Raw genomic sequence first — 19921 nt, 5'->3', positions numbered from 1 at the left:
TTCAGTTTGCAGCAGCAGATTGGAATAGTTTTCCCAAGTACATTAGAGATATAACCTCTTTGAAGAGGTTTAAGACTGAGTTATATGGTTATTTTAGAGATTTAGATGTTAAATTGCATTGTTGCGCGCAAACCCAGGTTTTATAGTTGATTTTTTTTCTAGTTGTTGATATTTTAGATTTTATATTTAAATATAAATATCCGATTTTTATATTTTAGGGTTATATTTTAAAGTTCTATAATTAGTTTTTTAAACTATTTATAGAGATAGAAGTTATGGAGTGTATTTTATTATAGCTACACATGGTTTGATACCAGCTTTTACTATGGAACTAACAGATCCATTTTTTAGGGTAAATAAATTTATTATTACTATTTTATTATTGTCATATTGATCCAACTCATGTAAAAAAAAATTTACATGGGTATGTGTATACTGTTCCCTATACATTTCTAGTGATATTGACATCGAGAATTTACTTGACAATCAAGAGCTTCTTGTGTAGGTGGTCATTTTCTGTATTCTTACCTTCATGTTTGATTAAGTAGTGATGTAAAGAGAAATTATGCGCTAGTTCTTCTTACAGGCTTAAAGTTCAGTAATGATTAATAGGCTTGGAGTGTGACAAGCATTGTTGACAAAGTCTGTCAGAGCTAAGAAACTTGGGAAAATATCCAGTCTAACTAATGCAGTGAGCAGGGACAGTGCACTGATGGTGAGTGATAATCCAAAGACATTGTTGACTGAACTGTAGCAAGTCATTTATTTGTATCGTCAAAATCATGACAATTACACAATCGAGAAAAATTTGGAGACATACTTCGATTTCTTCTTCTGATTCATCTTTTAGCTTCTTTTCTTTCAACCACTTTGTTGTGGGAGCATAAAAAATAGAAATTAAAAACTCAGCACTTTTTATGCTTACTGGGATTAAAAATACGAGTGAAATCTTTCGAAGGAATAATTGTGGAAATTCAACAGAAAGCGAAGAGGATAAGGAAAAAGCAAGGAAACTTGTATTTGAAATTAGTCCAGATAAGAGGAGAAAACTTTTGCGGTACACGAAATATCCAGGGAACGAAACAAAAGTTTGGAATAAAATGTTCATTCCACACGGGGTTTCTTAGCTTTTCCCAGTAGCTTTGTCATGGTACGTTCACAATGGGCAACTTTCCTTTTAAGAGCTTTTCTCTGTTTACTTAACCCTTGTTGCTCGGTTGTAAAGTCCTGAAACAAATTCTCGTTTTTGACAATCTCTCCCTTCACAAATTCTATCTCTTCTTGCAGCTGTTTGACTTTCTCCTTCTGTTGAGTAATATTTGATTCTGTTTCCCTTAACTGTGCAGCCAGTTTAGGAATAGTGCTCTCTACTTTGTCAAGCTTATTATTATACTGCGCTATAACCACTTCCACCACGCCCTTTTTGCTGCACGCATCCAGTTCGAGCCCCTCGGTTATGAGGAACTCTAGGAAGGAGTTGTCTGTGATGCACTTCAAAATAGTACTTTTTTCATCTGAGGCCTCGTCATCAGCGTCCAATGGTTCAAAAGACTGGAAATGGACACTTTCAGTGCTGGCCGACGTTAAGGAAGTGGCGGAAATGGTGTGGTGCGTACGTACGCTGGTGTGATCAATGTTTCGTCGAGGGCTTAATACGGGCGTGTTCATTATGCCATAGGTGTACTCCTCCGTGTATTCAGAAGACTCTGGGATTTGTTTCCGAGGGCGGTTGGGTAAATCCCGAGCTTTTGACTCACCAGTAACCTTGGCTTGGGAAGAATTAGCAGCCTGCTTACCGCGACTGGTCTCGAGGACTTTGGAAACAGAGGGTTGCTGCTTGGAGGCAACATCGTCTTGGCGGCTTATGCTAGTGAGAGTAACTGGAGACTGTAATGGGATTTGCTTGTCATGCACGTCCGGAGAGCCACTTTTTGACTCTCGAGAATCGTGTAACTCAATCGTGTTCTTATCAGATTGGTCATTTTTTTCTGCCTGTGTTGTCTGAGCTTCGGGTCTACCGGACCCCTCGGCCGCAGAGCTTTTCCCTAGACAAGGCCCACTATTACTTTTTTCGGGTACAGTAGCGCTGCATACAGCAACTTCCACAGAGCTTAAGGCTATCCGTTCTTCAGTGGGAGATGTGACAATAGCTACGTCCTTAGTAATGCTATTGGCGACTTTAGAATCATCGGAAGAGAGTTTATGGGTGAAGGGTGCTTTTGGGTCAGACGGAGCATTATCTGTGCCGTTAGTGCAAGTGTCCGACACCTCAGGGCGTTTTGATGCGGCGTGAAGTGCGTCCCCAGTTTCAGATGCGTTATTCCGCTCGGTATTTTCCTCCAAAGTCAAGTTCACGGTAGACTGGATAGTTTGAGAGGCGCACATGACTTCTGCTTCAACCGGCACATTTAATACACTCTCATAGGGGGAGATGATCTGATTGGACTTCTCAGAAAGGCTGTTGAACGAAGGGATATCCATCTGCGATAGTTTACCCAAGCTGCTATCAAACGAAACTGTCAGAAGATCGTGCCGTCTAACGTTTGAATTAATTGGAGCAGAAGTGTCTCCAAACACTGATCCAGCGTCAGTCTCCCGTGAAACAGTGATGGCTTCATCGGAACCATCGTCCTCTTCTTCGATAGTGTGGGTGATCTGTGGTACATTACTATCAGAGATGACAATTGGACGATCTCTGTTTGTGATCGCAGAAGGTCCGGAGTCCCTTGAGGTGCTAGGAGTTTGTGAGTCGTTGTCCGAAATGTCGGATTCTGAGCTGATTGTGATCACACTCTCACCTTTGAATGAAATAAAACGATGGTAATTTAAACAAGCATTATTTTGAAATAGTTTTGATCCATATGAAGGCACCTGGCTTACCCCAAGAAATGAAGAGAAGGCATTGAATAAAATCACTCTCGAGTGGTTGAGTCGTTTTGTGTTGAAATGAAATAAGAATGGCCGCTCTGATTGGTTGGAATATAGTGAGATGACATAATCTTTCTTTGACTTCTTGTCTTTTGTTTTCTGAGTTTGTTAAAATTTTGTTCATGTTATATTACTAAGGATCATTACCAAATCGGCGCATCTATACGAAGTTATCACTTTTTTCCCTTAAAAAAACATTTTTAAATTTCTTCGTTACTCTTACTTTTCGCTAAAAATTCCGGAAAAACTTGCGTCGCTCTCTTACGATTGCGTGCCAACGCGATGTCGGGGACAGTCTGGTTCTCTTTGTTGACTATGGACGGCACTTCACCAGGAAAGAAAATTTTCAGAATTTGTTTCATGGTCTTAAAACCGTAGGCATAATCTCGCGCCAAGATGTGAAAAATCGTATCTCCTTCATTGTTCTGTGCATTTAAGCCCTCTAACGTTTCGGTTCTTGTGACCTGTCCAGCTTCTTCCATCTCTAACACCCGGTTCACCATACTACTCATACAGAATTGGTAAAACGTGGCACTTTTTCCAAGCCGGTCACTTTCTCGATCATTCCAAACATTTTCAGCTACGGCATGAAAAACTGTATTTCCGTTGTTGTCTGGTACAAATATGATCTTGGGATCGCTGTCAGTCAAAGCGACCAAAATTCGCTCAAACGCTTTCCTCCTGTTTTTAATGGGCCCTAAAGTTGATGCCACTTTCAAGCCTCTGGTCTGCAAGGAACCTGTTCTGTAAATGTACTCGACAGCACCGTGCAAGGCGGTCTCACCGCAGGAGTTGAGAACGTGCGGATCAAAGCCGTCCTGTAGGAGTGCTTTCACCAGGCCTGCCTTGCCGAATGCAGTGGCAAGGTATAACAGGGGACATCTTAGGTCTTCTAAGGGATCAGGGACATTGCTATTGCGATCCCAGCTCCTGCCGTACGATTCAATGCACTCCTTCAGTAAGTCGGGAAGCTCGTCGGATTTTTGCGAACTATCCAAGCACAAAACGGTGACTAAGTCGTGATGTTCGATCTTACAGTTCTTGATACAGAATGGAGTGTGATACTTTTGAGAAACCATCGCGCAGATTTGAGTGCTCTAGGATAAAAAGCGCACGCTAAAATAAAGCATTCGTCATTAAACGATTGATTACGTAGCGTATCGTCGTTTCAATTAGACAGCACTTAATTGTTTAATTTAATGATTTGATCAATTAAAAGAAATAGCCCGACTTACTTGTAAAGAATCACAGCGATTTCCAGACAATATTTTCCAACTTTTAAAATTTGTAATGTAACATTTCACTCGCTTAGACTTTCGAAATGAATGTGAATATATGTTCATTACTTCGCAATAATGAACACTACTTGAGTAGTAGTGAAAATAAGGCCTGGCAAAGATTCAGGCCTGTACGGGATTTGAACCCATGACCTCTGCGATACCGGTGCAGTGCTCTACCAAATGAGCTAACAAGCCAACCATTATGTTTAAAACGAGTTTTCAGTGATGGATAAAGTTACTCATTCTTCTTTCTTCCAATCTTTTTTTGTGGTCGTTTTCATCTCAGGTGAATCCCAATGCCTCAAGACTTCCGATTGGTTAACCTGTGCGCAAGGGTTAATGATTGCACTTGTAGACTCTTTCCAGTCTCCACTCCTATTTAGTCTAGCTGATTGTTCTTTTGATGGCGGGGATTTTGTTATCGTTGAAGTTCTCCAAATTAGCAGTGAATTGTTAATACAACAATGATTCCAGAGATTGTGTTTAATCCACGGAGGACAACGTGTTGGTTAACAGGCCTTTGCTTTAGGTTTCACTGAGTTAAACGACTCGCAGAGTCATAGAACAACATTTATAAGGTCACGAAAATATTAAACAGTTCCCCCGGGCTATTGGCTCGACGTGTCCGTTTTGGGAAATTACTTGTTAGCGTGGACATGGCTGAAAACGGTGTTGAACTAGAATTGAAAGATGTTGCAGTAACGAGAAGCGAAAAGCTGAGCTCCCCGAGCACACAGCGTCCCAACTACGAGTCGCTGAAAGAACACAACGACAACAATGGTGAGCGATAAGTCAAAAATTCTGAGTTTACGTGCAACGAAGAGCTCATGGAATCATGGAGACCGCCTTCACTTTCTTTAGTGGTACATCTGAACTGGTTGATAAGGAAATTAGTAAACTGATTTTTTTGGACGCCGTCAAGGAAGAAATTAACGTTGTCATGATTTTGGTTAAATTATTGATGTATCTATATATATTCATAACACGAGCCGTTTGGGGTTAAACGTTAGTCTAATAAGCTGTATATCTAATTACGTTAATACAAGGTTGACAATTATAAAGTCAAATTTAGATTCCCAACAGAATATCTGACCACATCAGAACATCTCTACTTGTTTTTAAGCTACATTGTTGAGTTACATAACTGAGATTAATTATGCACTTGATGCACGACAGAGCATTTTTGTTTGTTTGGTTGGTTTTCTTTTATGTGTGTGGCATTTTAGACCATTTTGTGATGTTTTCAACAAGCTTCATCTTCACTGTACTCCTCTTATTCATTTTATCTTTAACGAGAGAGAGAGGATGTGCTCTAAATGATACATTGCTACAACTTAACCCAAAACTCTTGATTTTATGGGGTGTCCCTCTGAAGTATATTTCAGATCTTAAGCATTTGGTTAAACAATAGATTCAATGAGCTTATCAATAGCTCATCTAGTGCGTCTTAAAACTTTGTTCATTTTGTTCCCTTCCTCTGCAAAACATCAACTTGAAATCAACAAAATTTACTTGGTCTGAGACAGGAAACCGTGGCAACAAATTATTTATGCCTTATATTCTGACTGCCATTCACATATTTTATGAGGTCTTGCGTTGTTTTGGAGGGTAATGACATTCACTCATTAAGGTTCCTATTATGTACCTATCGATTGAGTGTCTGGATGAAAAAAATATTTGGCTTTATCTCTTTTTCAGAAAATGTGGAACAAACATTCACTTTGTCTGAAGCTGTGGAGGCAATTGGAATGGGAAAATTCCAGATCTTACTTATTCTTATGGCTGGCTTTGTCAATGTAAGTTTGCATTTGTAGCCCTACATTTCTTGTTTCATTGAAGTGAGATTTCCTCTCAGGCTATAGAAAAATTTTTTTGTTTGTTTTTTGTTTTTAGAATGATATCAGTAAAAATAAGATTTTAGGAAACAGGTTTATCACAGATACTTACCATTAGTTTCAGAGGTTTGCTTTATGCATGATTATTTTGATATTGTTCAGTACATTATGTGGTGCACTTGCGCAGTGGAGTTCTGTCTGTGACAGATTATTTGAGTAAGATTAATGGTGTGGTTCAAATTTTACCTAATTTCAAAATTTCCCAAACTAGCTGAATTATGATAACATTTTACTTTATATATTAAGGTCTATTACTAAAGTCTTAGGCACCAGAAAACAGTGGTTGGAAACTTCCATGGAGGGAAAAATTTAACACAGGAGATTTAGTGATTACAATTATAGTTTTAGATGAAGTCTTTGGAAGTAATGTGTCATAAGAAGTAAAAGTAATGTGTGTTGTATTGTAAATACTGTTTAGTTATGTTCATAATGAGTATATAATAATAGTTTTTTAAAAAAGTCAAAAAGCGAATCCTTTTTGCGGAATTGTCTAACTTTTAGATGTGCGATTCCTTGGAGCTATTGTTGCTTGCTGTTTTGAGTCCAACAATTCACTGTCTGTGGCATTTGTCATCATGGGAAGAGGCTTTCATTACTACAGTGAGTGTTTTAATATAATTATGTTAAAAAGACTGTCAAGAATTATAAGGAATGTGTGACAGACAGTAAAGGGAAATGATATTTCAATCGCAGGAGTGAGAGGGATAAAATGAACTTTCTCTGTATTATTCCAATGTGCTAGTAATTAGAGCCATCAGTAATGTCCCCCTCTGTTAAGAATTCTTTTGAAAATATCTTTGTTTAAATTGTCATAGTTTTTAATATTTGATTCATTTGCAAATTATTTTGTGTGGCAGTTATATTTCTCCAGTGTAATGCAAGATTACCTTCATACAAAAAAATGATTTTTGCAACTGTACTGTATAACAGATGGAACCAAAGCCAGACTCAAAGTATATTTCTCCTGAACAGATATATTCTTAAAATGTTGTTTTTTGATTTTGTACCAATTAAATAGTTCAGGGTTCCACACACCTGTGCTTTTCCACAATTTTGAACCTCTTTATTTTGCTTCTGTAGCTTTAACAGTTGTTTCTTCTTGTGATTGCAGATTGTTTTTGTTGGTATGTCTGTTGGCTGTCCTGTGTGGGGCTGGTTATCTGATAATTTAGGACGAAAAAGTGTAAGTTAACATGATTGGGTGACAATGTTGCAACATTGCAGCTTTGTAAATTAAGGATTAAACCTTTGAAATGATTTTCACTTTCAGATGATTATTATAAGTGCAAGCTGGCTGTTCTATTTTGGTTTCATCAGTTCTTTTTCACCGCACTACTTCTGGCTTGTTGCATTAAGATGCTTGGTGGGATTTGGAATTGGTGGTATACCAACAATGCAAGTAAAAATATAACAGGGTAATTTAGTGTTATCAACTAAGTTGAAAAATTAATGTAAATTGGCCACCGTAAAGATTTTTAAGGCTAGCCTTTGCCAATTGCTCTTAGAAAGGGCTAACACTCAAAACATCAGCCTTTAAACTCTTTACGGTGGCCAATTCACATTTTCAACTCAGTTGGTAACAATAAATTACCCTGTTATACTCTCCCACTGATGCAGCACCTCAGTTTCTCTAGAAACTTACCCTCTTTAAGTAAAAGTATGTGTTATATCCAGTAAGTGAGAGATGATAAACTAAACAAAAGAGAACTGTCACATGAATGTAGAATTTGAATGATTTATGAAGGCCTGTTTCAATAACCATTCAAATCCAAGAAATGGCCCACTATTCCAAAGTTTATTGATTCAATTTAGAGTAGTGATCTATATAGGACCATTTAATGATTTGGAAGGTTGAAAACCAAGAATTGAAAGTCTGTTTCTCTCTGTATCCATAGGTACACACTTCTAATTGAATTTCTTCCCATCCATTTGAGGTCATACATTATCTTGTGCCTTGCTGTAAGTATTGTTTTTTACTACATGACACAAAGTGGAGTTGTCTGCTACCCTCAGCAAAGTATTTTGTAAGAACATCAAATTAAAACACAGTCTAACAAAGAAAAGACCTAAGATGTAATTGGAGATTTGCTTTAGGCTCTGAACTTTTTAAGGGTGATATACACTGTATTCACCTCCTTACTCTCTGTTAAGAGGTAACCACTTGTTACTATCTTTTTGCTTCAGAAGGCAGCTATAAAGCAATGCCTTGCTACAACTTACTATTAAATTTTTGCCAGCCAACAAAAGCTTTTTAATAAGCTGCACCACTAGAGGTGAAAAGATCTGAATCCCCAAAGTAAAAAATAGGAAATTGGAGTACATAATAATGACATGGGAGTGAAAAAAAATTTTTACCTTTGAAATATAAGTTGCTTACTCAGAGTGTTTTTGTCTGTTTCCAGTTTTTCTGGGCACTTGGATCAACTTTTATGGTAGTTGTAGCACTTATTGTCATGCCCACACTTGGCTGGAGGTGGATGACTGCTATTGCAACAGTCCCTGTTATTATATTCATTATTTTATGTAGGGTAAGTAAATGTTTTGAAAAGTTCCAAATGCTATATTTCACGTTCTATTCCTTGAAACAGCTGAGTCTGTTGTCACAGTTTATCTCAGTATATCCTAGATTTCACTTTAGATACTCCTTTCTGAGAGTCAGATGTTCTCTCCAGATTTGTTCTTACTATGAAAACTTAAATTTATTCAAATTTTAAGCTACATGTACTAGTTTGAAATGTTGGTTTTACTGCATGAGTACTGATAGTTATTCAAAACAAAGCTGTCAGATAAAATGGTCTGTCATAGAGTAAAAACATTGTGATTGGGAATATTGCATGATGAAACCACCCATGGTATAATTAATGAATTGTTAATTTTTACAAAGTGATAACACATTTACAAGTTATGAAATAATTAACTGGAGATATTTGTTTCTTCCCAGTGGTTGCCAGAATCACCTCGGTATCTGATTACTGCAGGTGAAAAAGAAAAAGGAATGGAGGTATTAGAGCGCATGGCCAGAATCAATGGCTCCAAGCTTCCACCAGGAACTCTTAAAATCGAAACACAGGTACATATTCTCCAGGAAGTATTAATCCAATTAGCGACTGGTTATATCCAACATGTTTTGATACTGATGATATTGCTTCCTTTTCCTTTACTTATGTTTTTCACTGTATTTGTTTTCAGACTGTTGAACGAGTGAAAATCCAAGTTCTTTTTAACTCAGAATATAGATTGACAACCCTTCTTCTCTGGCTAACTTTGTGAGTAAATCATTTTTTGTTTACTTGTTGTCAATGTTTAACAAGTCCCTTGTGGATCAGCTTGAAGGAAAGGCCAATCAAACATTTCACAAGTAAAATAAATTTTATTCATTTCTGGTCTTTTTTTTCTTCTGACAGTTTCACTTCTGGATTTTTGTACTATGGTGTTGTGTTGATGTCAGCCCAAGTTCTTCAGCAAGTCAGGCCAGATGAAAGTATTTGTGATCTAGGTTTGTTTCTTAAATGTGAAGATCAAGACAGAGAGTCTTAGGGGAATGATTCACAACATCTAGAGGTTCACTTGGTGTGACTCAGAGATGAAATAACTACTATAAGTATATACCACACAAGTGAATAGACTTAGTGTTTTTTGCTCATGCTGATTGGCTTGTTTGGAAGTGAATAACAAGTACTATTCACCTCTGAGCAGTCATCATCAGACATCAATAGTTTTATTTCTGACCATTTCTCAGTATATTGACAGAAAGAAACTTTTTTTTTTGGTATCTGTGTGGCAAATAGTTGAACAATAATTCACCTCGATGTGGGTGAAAGTGGTGGATATTTACCTCACCACTTTGCAGCTCAAATGCAAAGTAGTAAATGATGCCCAATTGGTTTTCTTTGTGTTGTTGTTGTTTTTTTTTCATGTGCATTTACCTCTTGCAGCTATTACCATCGTCAGATTAATGCAACAATATGTTTAACATATAATACGAGCAGACATTTTGCTCATTGCTTCTAGTGATGTACTTTATGTTAAACCATAAAGTATTGTTAGAATGGATAGCTAAAAATCATGCAACCTCAAAGACAAGGTTGTCAACAGTGCTATCATTTTGTTGTTGTATTAATCTTCAGAATTTTTTCCTTCTTAATATCTGTTAGAGAGTTTGTCTACTGCTACTACTGAATGTGGCTGCCAACTTCTTACAGTCAATGATTATATGAATCTTCTTTGGACAACAGTTGCAGAGTATCCTGGTAAGTCCATAATATCCTTCTTCTCTCCACCCTCCCTACTGTAAAGTCTACACAGTATTTCCTTACTACCTTGTGGTTACAATTTGGTACAACTGCTACTACTGAGTAACTAAGGGTTGTAACCTTTTGACCACTGGAGTTGACATTTAAGGCAAGCTTTTACCAGTAACTCTGCTCTTACTCAAAAGGCCTATAGTAATGAAGAATCCATGTTTGTTTTATGTTGAATAAGTTTGTCAAAGGTTTCTCTTTTTCTCTCTTTGTCAGGAATATTGTTTACAATGCTCTTTATGGAGAGGCTTGGTAGAAAAAAAACTTTGGCTGTAGAGTTCTTTATAATAGCTGCATGCTTGGGACTCATGTTTATTTGCACAGGAAGGTAAGTGCTGTCAATATAGTTAACCCTTTAACACCCAAGATCTAATTGTTAATTCTACCCTGTAGCTGCTACACGTTTCCTTGTAAATTAGTAATGAGAACTTGGTGCTAGATCAAGATAGCAGCTTCTACCTGATAAGTTTGAATATTCTCATGACCTGTTTGTTGAAGAATGTATGGATATTGTAGGGAGAAGTTTTATGTTAATCACTTCTGGGAGTTAAAGGGTTAAAATGTACGATTATGTAGAATGGTACCAAGGACTCATGTCAGTTTTGTAACAAATATGGTACTCCAGCAGTCGATTATAAGTGTATCCCAAGTCTTGGATTTCCTCATAGAGAAGGGGATGGACTGAAAATTGAATGCTATAAGTGTGATGATAAAAGCCAAGTATTTCAAAAAACAGCAACAATTAAGTGTGGAATTTGAAACTATGACCCAACCATTTCTTGCTCATGTTATCAACCATTTGTGCTTTTATAAACACAATTGTAATGAACTTTTTCCCCTTCAACTGAACTTTTTTCCCTTCAACAGAACTTTACTGCTGGTACTTTTATTCCTGGCTCGTGGGATGTCATTAGGTGTCTTCCAAGGGTTTTTCGTTTATGCCCCTGAGGTAAGGCTCTTGCATTAGTTATATTTGCAGTTTGGAATTGTAATTTGCTACCAATTGTTGCGTATATTTAGTAATGAATAAGAACCAGTGCAGACAAACAGTGGAAAGATTTTAGATTTGGTTTACCATTTCTTGAGCTGCATGGTTTTTTCCCTTGGTTAAATTTTCCACATGGAATTTCTTTCTTTTGATGGAAATTCTTCCTTCAATTTTTTCTTCTCAAGGAAAAGTGTGGAGAGCTATTACATGAATACTTTTACGGGATAATTATTTTTTTTCCTTGTATGACATTTTTAGTGGAATTATCCACCCCCTGAGGGTGATCCTAAAGTTGCTGTTATTCCTTCAAAAAGATCATAGTGAAAAGAACAAAAGTTTTGTAATCCAGTCTTTAATGAGACACTTCATGTAAAATTTCTGCACTGGTGTTTGCTCTTTGGTTTATTTTAGGTTTATCCCACAGTCATCCGATCATTAGGATTTGGCTTTTGTTCTACCTGGGCTCGTTTTGGAGGAATGTTAACACCTTACATAGCTCAGGTAGGAGACAGATTAGTGGAGCTGTCATACCCATTAGACCCTTCAGTTACAAACTGTTATTCAAGGCTTGTCCCTCACTGCCAGTTGTACAATGGCCTCCTGCGAATAATGTTGGTGCAAAGCTTGTTAGAGCAAGGGTACTTTACCTTCTACTTTTCCATGCCTGTCCTCTTCAGTCAGTTACTGCTAGATGATTACTCCACTCATTTTCACCCAGTTTCTTCCTTGAATAAGATGGAAAGAATGTGAGAATGAAGGAAAGGATCAACAGTTTAAGAAGCTTCTGATTGTCAAACAAATTTTCCTTGTCAGTATCATAAGATGTGTAACAAGAACAGTGTGGTGAATATGAATTCTAATGTTTGAGTGTAATGGGTTAAATGGTGATTTGAGTATTTTTTTTCCTCCATGTTGGTGCTGCAGGTATTGCTGCGAGTGTCCTGGAACTTGTCTCTTGTTGTTTATATATCCTTAAGCCTGATGTCTTTAGTTGCAACACTGCTGCTTCCATATGAAACAAAGGGACGACCTATGCAGGTGAGTGCATCCAAATGCCTTCCAAGTTGTAAAAATGTTCGAGGTATTTCATGAATTCTTTTAGTGCTTTACGAATTGATTTTACGTTGAAACTATCCTTTTTCGTTTTCTTTTTTTTTTCTTTTAGGAAATGTGACAAAATGACTCTACTTGCTTAGAACACCATAGTTTAATACTTAGTAGTTTGATTTACAAAGTATTTAAATTTCCGAAAAAAATAAATGCACAATCAACAATGGTTTTTAAGGGGGTAAGTTTCTAAAGAAATTGTGGTGCTGCTCAATGGGATATGACAAGATAATTTGGTTTTATCTACTGGGTTGATAAGGTAAATTGGCCACAGCAGAGAGGTCCTAAAGCTGACGTTTTCAGCGTTAGCGGTTTGCTAATTGACATTCTCAACTCACTTGCTAAAACTAAATTATCCAACAACAGTTTATTGTGTTTCACGTCCTCAGACCCTGTTCCTTTAACTTTGAACTTGTAGAAATAGCACACGGGTGGGGGGGGGGGGGGGGGGGGGTCAAAAATGGTTTACATTTTTTTCTCGTGTATATATATATATAGCTTAACCGTGTTTGACTGTGACACTATACTATTTAAATGAAGGTCTACCACTAAAACAAGGGCTTTATTTTAAGTTATTTAAAAGCCCGCTAATATTTTTTGTCATTGTGGCAAAGTGGTTTGGTCGAGGTGCTGTAAGAAATATTTAGAATGTATGATAATAGTGAGGTAAGAATTAGCGGCGGGAAAAAACTAGAAATCATCGCTATAGGAACATATCTCACCTGTTGTAGTGTCTTTGTTTACTAATAGCTCAAAGATGAAGAGAAAATTTGCTGAGATCGAATAATTGTCACACGAGGTGCAGGCGTCTGCGTCATTGGCCAATTTTTATTTTTTGGAAAATCAATAATAAATTAGTGATAAAAAGGTTTATTTAAATTTTATTATTGCTTAGCAGCATATGCATGCTCAAACTAATTTTAAATTCTGTTCGGTGTAATTGAATTTTGATTACCTTTGATATGAATCCGTAGCGGCAATCATGGGCGAAATCTCTTCCATTAGTAGTGTTGTAGATTGAGGAATTCTGAGAATACTGTATGATTAAAATATGGTATTTTCTGTAGAAACTGGACTCAAGAATATTAATCGTTAGATTTGAAATATATTTGTAAAATATTAGTTATAAATATATTTAAAGTAAGAATGATGTGTCAACTTTCTGATGAGGGTTTTGTAAATAAATATTTGGTGGGATTACTTTATTACTCTGTCCTTTTTTTCTGTTCCATATCTGAAGCGCAGATTATGAGATCTGGCTTTTCTTAACTAAGATATCTTATTTGTCGAAGTCAAAACACAACCTCTTATTGATTTGCATTTCAAACAAGGGTTCGCACGTTTTCGGCCAGAAACGCAAAGAAAATTATTTTGAATAAATTACAGGTAATTAATGTTGAATTACTCATCGTCTATCAACGTGTAACGAGCATGGCAGACAATCTTAAGTCGTTAGCCTGCCAAAGAGCTCTCTTACGTGAACGTTTTCGACGTTGTAAGGGAAACAGTATGTTTGGAAGAAGAAGTGCACTGTTTAATGTGGAATTGTGGCCCTAAAAGAACACAGCCTCAGGTAAATAACCACCTGCACGTGGACATGACATGGCGAGGAAAGTCAAAGATTTGGAAACAAATGCTCTGAAGGTAACTCATACTGTATTCTTGACGTTTGTTTTGGTGAATGGTTAGTGTGTTTTGTTGGTAACGGATAGTTTTAGTCCTTAGAAATAACTAGTGGTTTTATAAGAATGGTGGACTCAATCATCTTAGTTTGCTATGTGGGAGGAGTGAGATCAGAAGATCCCTGGAGGGGGGAGGTATTATGGGATCACTTGGATCACAATAAAACCCGACCCTAGTAATAACGAGTTCTCCTTGACATCTTTTTCAGAGAAATGTGGGGGTGGTAATTGCAGGCTTACAGTGAGCGAAAGAAAATATTACTTCAGCAAAGTTTTGTTGCTTTTGAATTTGATCGGTTTCTTTTTTATTTATATCAGTCTTTGAAAAATCTCTAAAGGTGATAATAGCGTATGCAAACTTGAATTTAAGTGACAAGAAATGAAGAATCAAAAGTCGCTATGAAAATTTTTGATGAACAATTATTTCATCATCAATTTATTTACCCACCTTCTCTGTCATTTCAGTTTTATTTAAACTTAGCCGTCAGAAATGCAAAAGGAATCCTTTTTTGTCCATTCAGGGTGAATTATTTAATTCAGCGGTTGGAAAACGAGACATTATGCACCGAAGAACTATTAAGAAATTCCTCTATACAGTGATTATCAGCAATGAGATTGTTTTTCACTAAAACTTTATTTTCTTAACCGGATCTGAAAATGTGGTATTACTGGTTGGGTTTCTTATGTCTAAGATGGACAACTCTTGTTCCTTTACCGAAGAGTAGACTTGGTTTTTATCTTCACAGTCTCAAGTTTTCTGGTCTGCAAATGTATTTGTAACATACGGATTTCGGCGTATAAGAGAAAATTCTACAGGAAATACTGGTAATTACATTAATTTCCTCAAAAAATACGTGTGGGAACGCAGACATTACCAAGAAATTAATGAAATGAATTTTGGTTATTTCCCTCTTGACAAGTCTTAGGCTGTAATCAGCTCTATTTAATTAAGTTTCTTTACACGGCCAGCGTCATCATTTAACAATCACGTTCTTTTGTACAGTCTGTGTGAAGAGGCGACGATATGATGGGGATGAACTGGTCCTAGAGAAAAGATCAGATCTGTTGAGGAGGCAAAGAAACTCTTAGGATGGTTACCCTTCAAACGGTAAGTTGGTTATTTCATTCAAACTGGTAATGTCGTGTGTATTTCTCGTTATTTAAAGAGAGCTTGTCGACGTTTTGAAATGGGTGCTTTATTGGGTAAATGTTTTCGTCTGTATTTGCACATGAACGAGAACACTGAATTGTTTCTTTATCCGGTCTGAGAAATAAGTAAGTTTTTGCGGAAGTGGAAAGAGATGTTGTCGGGTTATCAAAAGAGACGCTGGCAACAAGAAGGCGTAAATGATATTATTTGTGGAAGAGGAAAAACAGAAAAGATTTCCGCATATCCCACAACTATTCTAAAACAAAGCATCACTCCCAAAGGTAAACTTTTCCATTCGCCATTGTTTTTTTTTAGCAAATAAATGTATGCATAGTCAACACTGGGGTTCTACCAAAATCTTGCCGAAAAACAAATATCAACATCAGCTCTTGTGATAATTTGAAGTCCGTGTTTTCTTAATCATATCTCAAGCAATTTTTAACATGATAATCAGATAAAGAAAATGTTTAAGTAATCACGTCGCTCGCTGAGCGAAACTTTATGAAATTTGATATTAGAAATTGATCGTATAAGACTATTTAGAAGTACGTGATCTTTATATTGTAAACGATACAGGAAGACAACCTTTAGGTTTTATTCAATAAAGTTACAGCGTATTCAGGCTTTTACGGAACACCATATTTACAAATTCTTGTGCACCTGTAGAACAAATGTAAATTTTTGTTAAATTTTTTTCTAAGATTCGTTATTTGCTATTTAGGTTGTTTAGTTTATAATCTTACTTGGTTTTCTTATTATCGTTTGCTTCCATGTACTTATTTAGGCCCAGAGCTTATTTTTAACTGTTCTTTTTTCACAGCTCTTTGGATCACCGTATTTCAAGTCAAGCAAGACTCAAAGAACAAGAAAGAAAAACAATTTCACAAGCGACAGACAATTTTACAGCAAAGGTAGAAAACAACGCTTACTAGTTTCTACTTCGACGGACATTTGAAACGAGTTGCAGCTATGCTTGTTATCATCCAAAATTTCTCGCAAATATTTTCATTCTCAGGATGCAAATTAACCCAATTTTATTACAGACCGTCGCGAAAGTTCAAGAAGTTTGGGTTTAGGATAAATTCAGGAATAAAATTGAATTTTTATGTTGTTTTTTGCTCACGTTTTTCAAGGCAAACCTCTGTTCAAAACTTTTAATTTTCCCGCCAAAAAACTTAGAAAAAATACGGGGTGCTTAAAATACGCATGCGCTGTTTTTTTTTTTTTTTTTGCAATTAGAATATTTAAAATAACATTTTTATTGTTGGTATTAAATAAAGTCGACGATGTTGTTTGCCTTTGTATTTCTAATCTTTATTTTCGTTCTCAAAGTATACAAGTCAACTATCTTCTCTTCTTATTTCCTTTAATTAGTTAAATGATTTTCAATAATCAAAAAGGTGTCAACTAAAGTTTTTTCAAATATATAAGACTTTTGGCGGGAAAATTTAGAGCAATTTGCACAGAGTTTCCCCTGACAACATTTTCGACAGAAAATTTAAACGGGTTCCTCTTAATTTTTCGGCCAAAATTGATGCGAACATCACCTTGTGCAAAATTTTTGGTCACGAAAACTTTGAAACAGCCTCTCGTAAGCGTTGAAGACTTTTTTTCTCCGAGTAATTTGTCTTTGAATTTTTTTTGCACAAAATGATATACACTCTACTCTTACAATGAGCAACAAGGCAAGCTTTTCTTTTTGTGTACTGCGAACTGGCGTGTTTCCAATTTAAATTTTTTACTTAAAAATGATAAATATAGCTTGCCATGTTGTTACAAGAAATACATTTTTCAGCCATATCTTTTTTTGTGTTGCTGCACAGTATAATTTGACGCGAACTGATCAGTATTTGTTAAGAAAGAATTGATGTGTTGGAGCCAAAATAATCTTGAACCGTTTTCTTCTCTTTTGGTCGCAAATACTCAGACAATCAGAGAATTTCTCGAGTCAAATTTTTTTTCTTTACTAATAAATTCCGATTTCAAAATTTCCTACACTTTTGTTTCATTAATCGTTGGCTGAAAGAGGTCTTTCTTATTTACAAGTAATACGTTAAAACCCTATAACTAGCTCAAAGAATATTATATCTTGTGCGAATTGTTATCATCCGCGACAACAACTTGAAATGGGTTATACAGACCATTATGAAATCGAAAACATCAAGCAATTCTATTCCGGTCTTCGAATTACAATCCTTGGGTAACATGAAGATGAGCGATGTACAAGAACAGACAAATTTCATAGGGAAACAGTTGTTTAATATGTGCTAATAAATCAGATTCTTTCCAGCCGAACAACAATTTATAAGCACCGTCAAGTAGGAGCTTTTTCTAAACTGATAATTGGATCCTAATTTTCATGTACGTTGTGAACTAATAATGACTAACTATTAGTTCACAGAAAACTTGAACTGAATAAATTCTCTACTTCTTTTCTCTTGAATTCGACAGATTCTTAAAACTTCTTTATTTTGGGAGGTTATCGTGTTTTGTAGATCACTACAGCTTTCAAAAATTCCATCGGTCATGAGAAAATGAATCTTTGGTGGTCCTCTGTTCTAAAGTAATATTAAGCTTCCACTCGTTGTTTAATCGTCTAATTTTCACGGGAAACTTTCTTTGTTAGTAGTTTTGTTTCCTATATGATAATATTTGTGAGTGGTCTGTATAACGTCAAATCAACGCTGTTAAACGAAATTTATTTTAAAATACTCTGAGCCAGACATTGGGGTTTAATACGCTAAACTAGCAACAAGAGAACGTTGGCAAGTGGGCTTTACGTAAAACCTTAAGCAAATTATTCTTGTTTTTTATCAATAGTATATAACAGCCACTAGTTTAAATTTGTGAGTATCAGCCGAGTGTCAGTGACGGTAACTGGTCAGAATATGTCGTACTTTGTAGGATGTAGAGTACAGAAGATGGTTTCTGACGCGCCCGCAAACATTGCGGCCTGATCAGTAGATTTCAAAGTCCTATTAGGTTGTCGTCGTGGAAGAAAAAAAAAATCTCAAGGTATCTGTTTTCGTCTGATTAATTTCCCTGTGCTTCGCAATTAGGAGCGATTGTCGCTGCAGATTCCAAATAATCATAGCCTTTTGAAAGATCAAGGTGCAGGGTGATAATTGAAGTAATCCGTCAGTATGTGTCAGTTTTAGTAAACCGTTGTCCGTCGCTAACAATCAATCCCAAGTTGATGTCTTCAACTTCTTTCGTATACTGTACGTGTTCCTTAAGATGGTTGTCGAATTTTGTCATTGTAAACAACGTCAAATGTAAAGTAAGGAATTAGTACACGTAGCGTAACAGAGGCAATAAAGGTCCTGCTCAGATCGTTAGTAACTAGCTACTCTTTTACGCGAATTGAATGAACTTGTTTGAATAATATTTTTTTGCCAAATCAAGGTTTGGTTGCCAGTGTTCTCTTGTCATTTTAAATATTTAAGGTGGCACTGACTGATGTATTGACACAATTTTACACACTAACCTTCACTTGCCGTCTTTCCACAAAGTGGTGCTTAACGTCTCAACGAGTAGCCCGTGGAATGATATGTTTTGGTTCCAAGGAAATTATTACTTTTCAGGGTAAAATTTCCGCACAGCCCCATCCTACATTATGCATTCAGTTCTTGAACAGAGAAAACAATGACAAAAACAATACATTTCCGTTGGGAAAACAGATTTGTTTTACAATAGTATGGGGCTGTGCGGAAACTTTGCTCTTTTCAGTAAAGGCCAGGGGCCTTTTTTAGAACATTTCTCAATTAAGTTGGTATGTTCAGATTTTTCTTGAAAGTATCGTTTCTCTTATGGTGCCACCTTAAACTGTTAAAAATATCTACTTTATGGTACTAATGACTGCAGCTTGCACGAAGGGCAAAGCTCAAGAACTAAAGTCATTCGTAACTGATTTGTGTTTTTTAGATGGTTGTAAAGCGAAAAGATTGCCAATCAGACGAGGTTGTTGGATCTACCCTTTCTCGTCAAGACTGTCAAGTTAAATTCGTTCAGTGGGATGATCACCCATGCTTAAAATCTTTTGTTTAATTTTGTTTGATCTTACTTTCGTTTCTGTTTTGTTTTTCTTTTTAAGAATGAAAAATATTAACTTGTGCAGAACTTCAACATCAGTACCACGGCAAATCTCTTATGTATAAGAAATATATTCTGTCTTATCTTTGCCGAGTTTCTTCTAGATTCGGTGATTCCATTTTGTCCTCCTTTCTTCTGACTTTATTCCATGTTTCCTGTAAACAGAAATAGCAGAAGATTTACTCCTCATTTGGCTAATTGTTTTGAAGTTTTAAAAGGAACACGAATAAAATAAACTTCAAGCACGAATGGTATCTCAGGCCAAAAAATGAGGCCCTGGGTGGTAACAAAGTGTACAATCTATTTTAGAAACTTTTGGACAAGACTACTGGGAAAATTTCCGACGCAGTTCCTCTGTGTGTTTAGAAAAGCAAAAACATCAAACACACGTGGCTGCGTTGCACTTGATATGTACACGACTCAATGTTTTTCTATACAATATTTAAAGACTTGATTAAAGGTATTTTCACCCAAAATATAACATAGTTTTTGTTGTAT

The 19921-nt window shown here is 36.3% G+C and overlaps 2 protein-coding genes and 1 long non-coding RNA gene across 3 annotated transcripts; 2 read left to right on the top strand and 1 right to left on the bottom strand.

The window, feature by feature from the left end:
* Positions 1-744: 744 nt before the first annotated feature.
* LOC113665541 (uncharacterized) lies at positions 745-4066 on the bottom strand. The gene is made up of 2 exons (XM_027181255.2): positions 3152-4066; positions 745-2798 (listed from the first exon to the last, which is right to left on the bottom strand). The coding sequence occupies exons 1-2, from the start codon at positions 4005-4007 to the stop codon at positions 1105-1107; spliced, it is 2550 nt and encodes an 849-aa protein (XP_027037056.2). The 5' UTR covers positions 4008-4066; the 3' UTR covers positions 745-1104.
* Positions 4067-4584: 518 nt separating this feature from the next.
* LOC113665523 (synaptic vesicle 2-related protein) lies at positions 4585-13704 on the top strand. The gene is made up of 16 exons (XM_027181232.2): positions 4585-4988; positions 5907-6004; positions 6605-6703; positions 7215-7286; positions 7374-7498; positions 7999-8062; positions 8506-8631; positions 9045-9173; positions 9293-9369; positions 9508-9599; positions 10258-10353; positions 10621-10732; positions 11272-11353; positions 11804-11893; positions 12317-12430; positions 12558-13704. Exons 1-16 carry the CDS (start codon positions 4865-4867, stop codon positions 12564-12566), a joined length of 1509 nt encoding a protein of 502 aa, XP_027037033.2. The 5' UTR covers positions 4585-4864; the 3' UTR covers positions 12567-13704.
* A 296-nt stretch (positions 13705-14000) lies between these two features.
* LOC149036068 (uncharacterized) lies at positions 14001-19476 on the top strand. The gene is made up of 4 exons (XR_016182009.1): positions 14001-14143; positions 15185-15289; positions 16152-16242; positions 19256-19476. It is a non-coding gene; the product is annotated as an uncharacterized LOC149036068 (long non-coding RNA).
* Positions 19477-19921: the final 445 nt, after the last annotated feature.

This window comes from Pocillopora damicornis, chromosome 12 (genome assembly GCF_964200805.1).
Source record: "Pocillopora damicornis chromosome 12, jaPocDami1.2, whole genome shotgun sequence".
NCBI lineage: Eukaryota > Metazoa > Cnidaria > Anthozoa > Scleractinia > Pocilloporidae > Pocillopora > Pocillopora damicornis.
The sequence above is the reverse complement of the archived record's forward strand: the minus strand, read 5'-3'. Positions and strand labels throughout refer to the sequence as shown.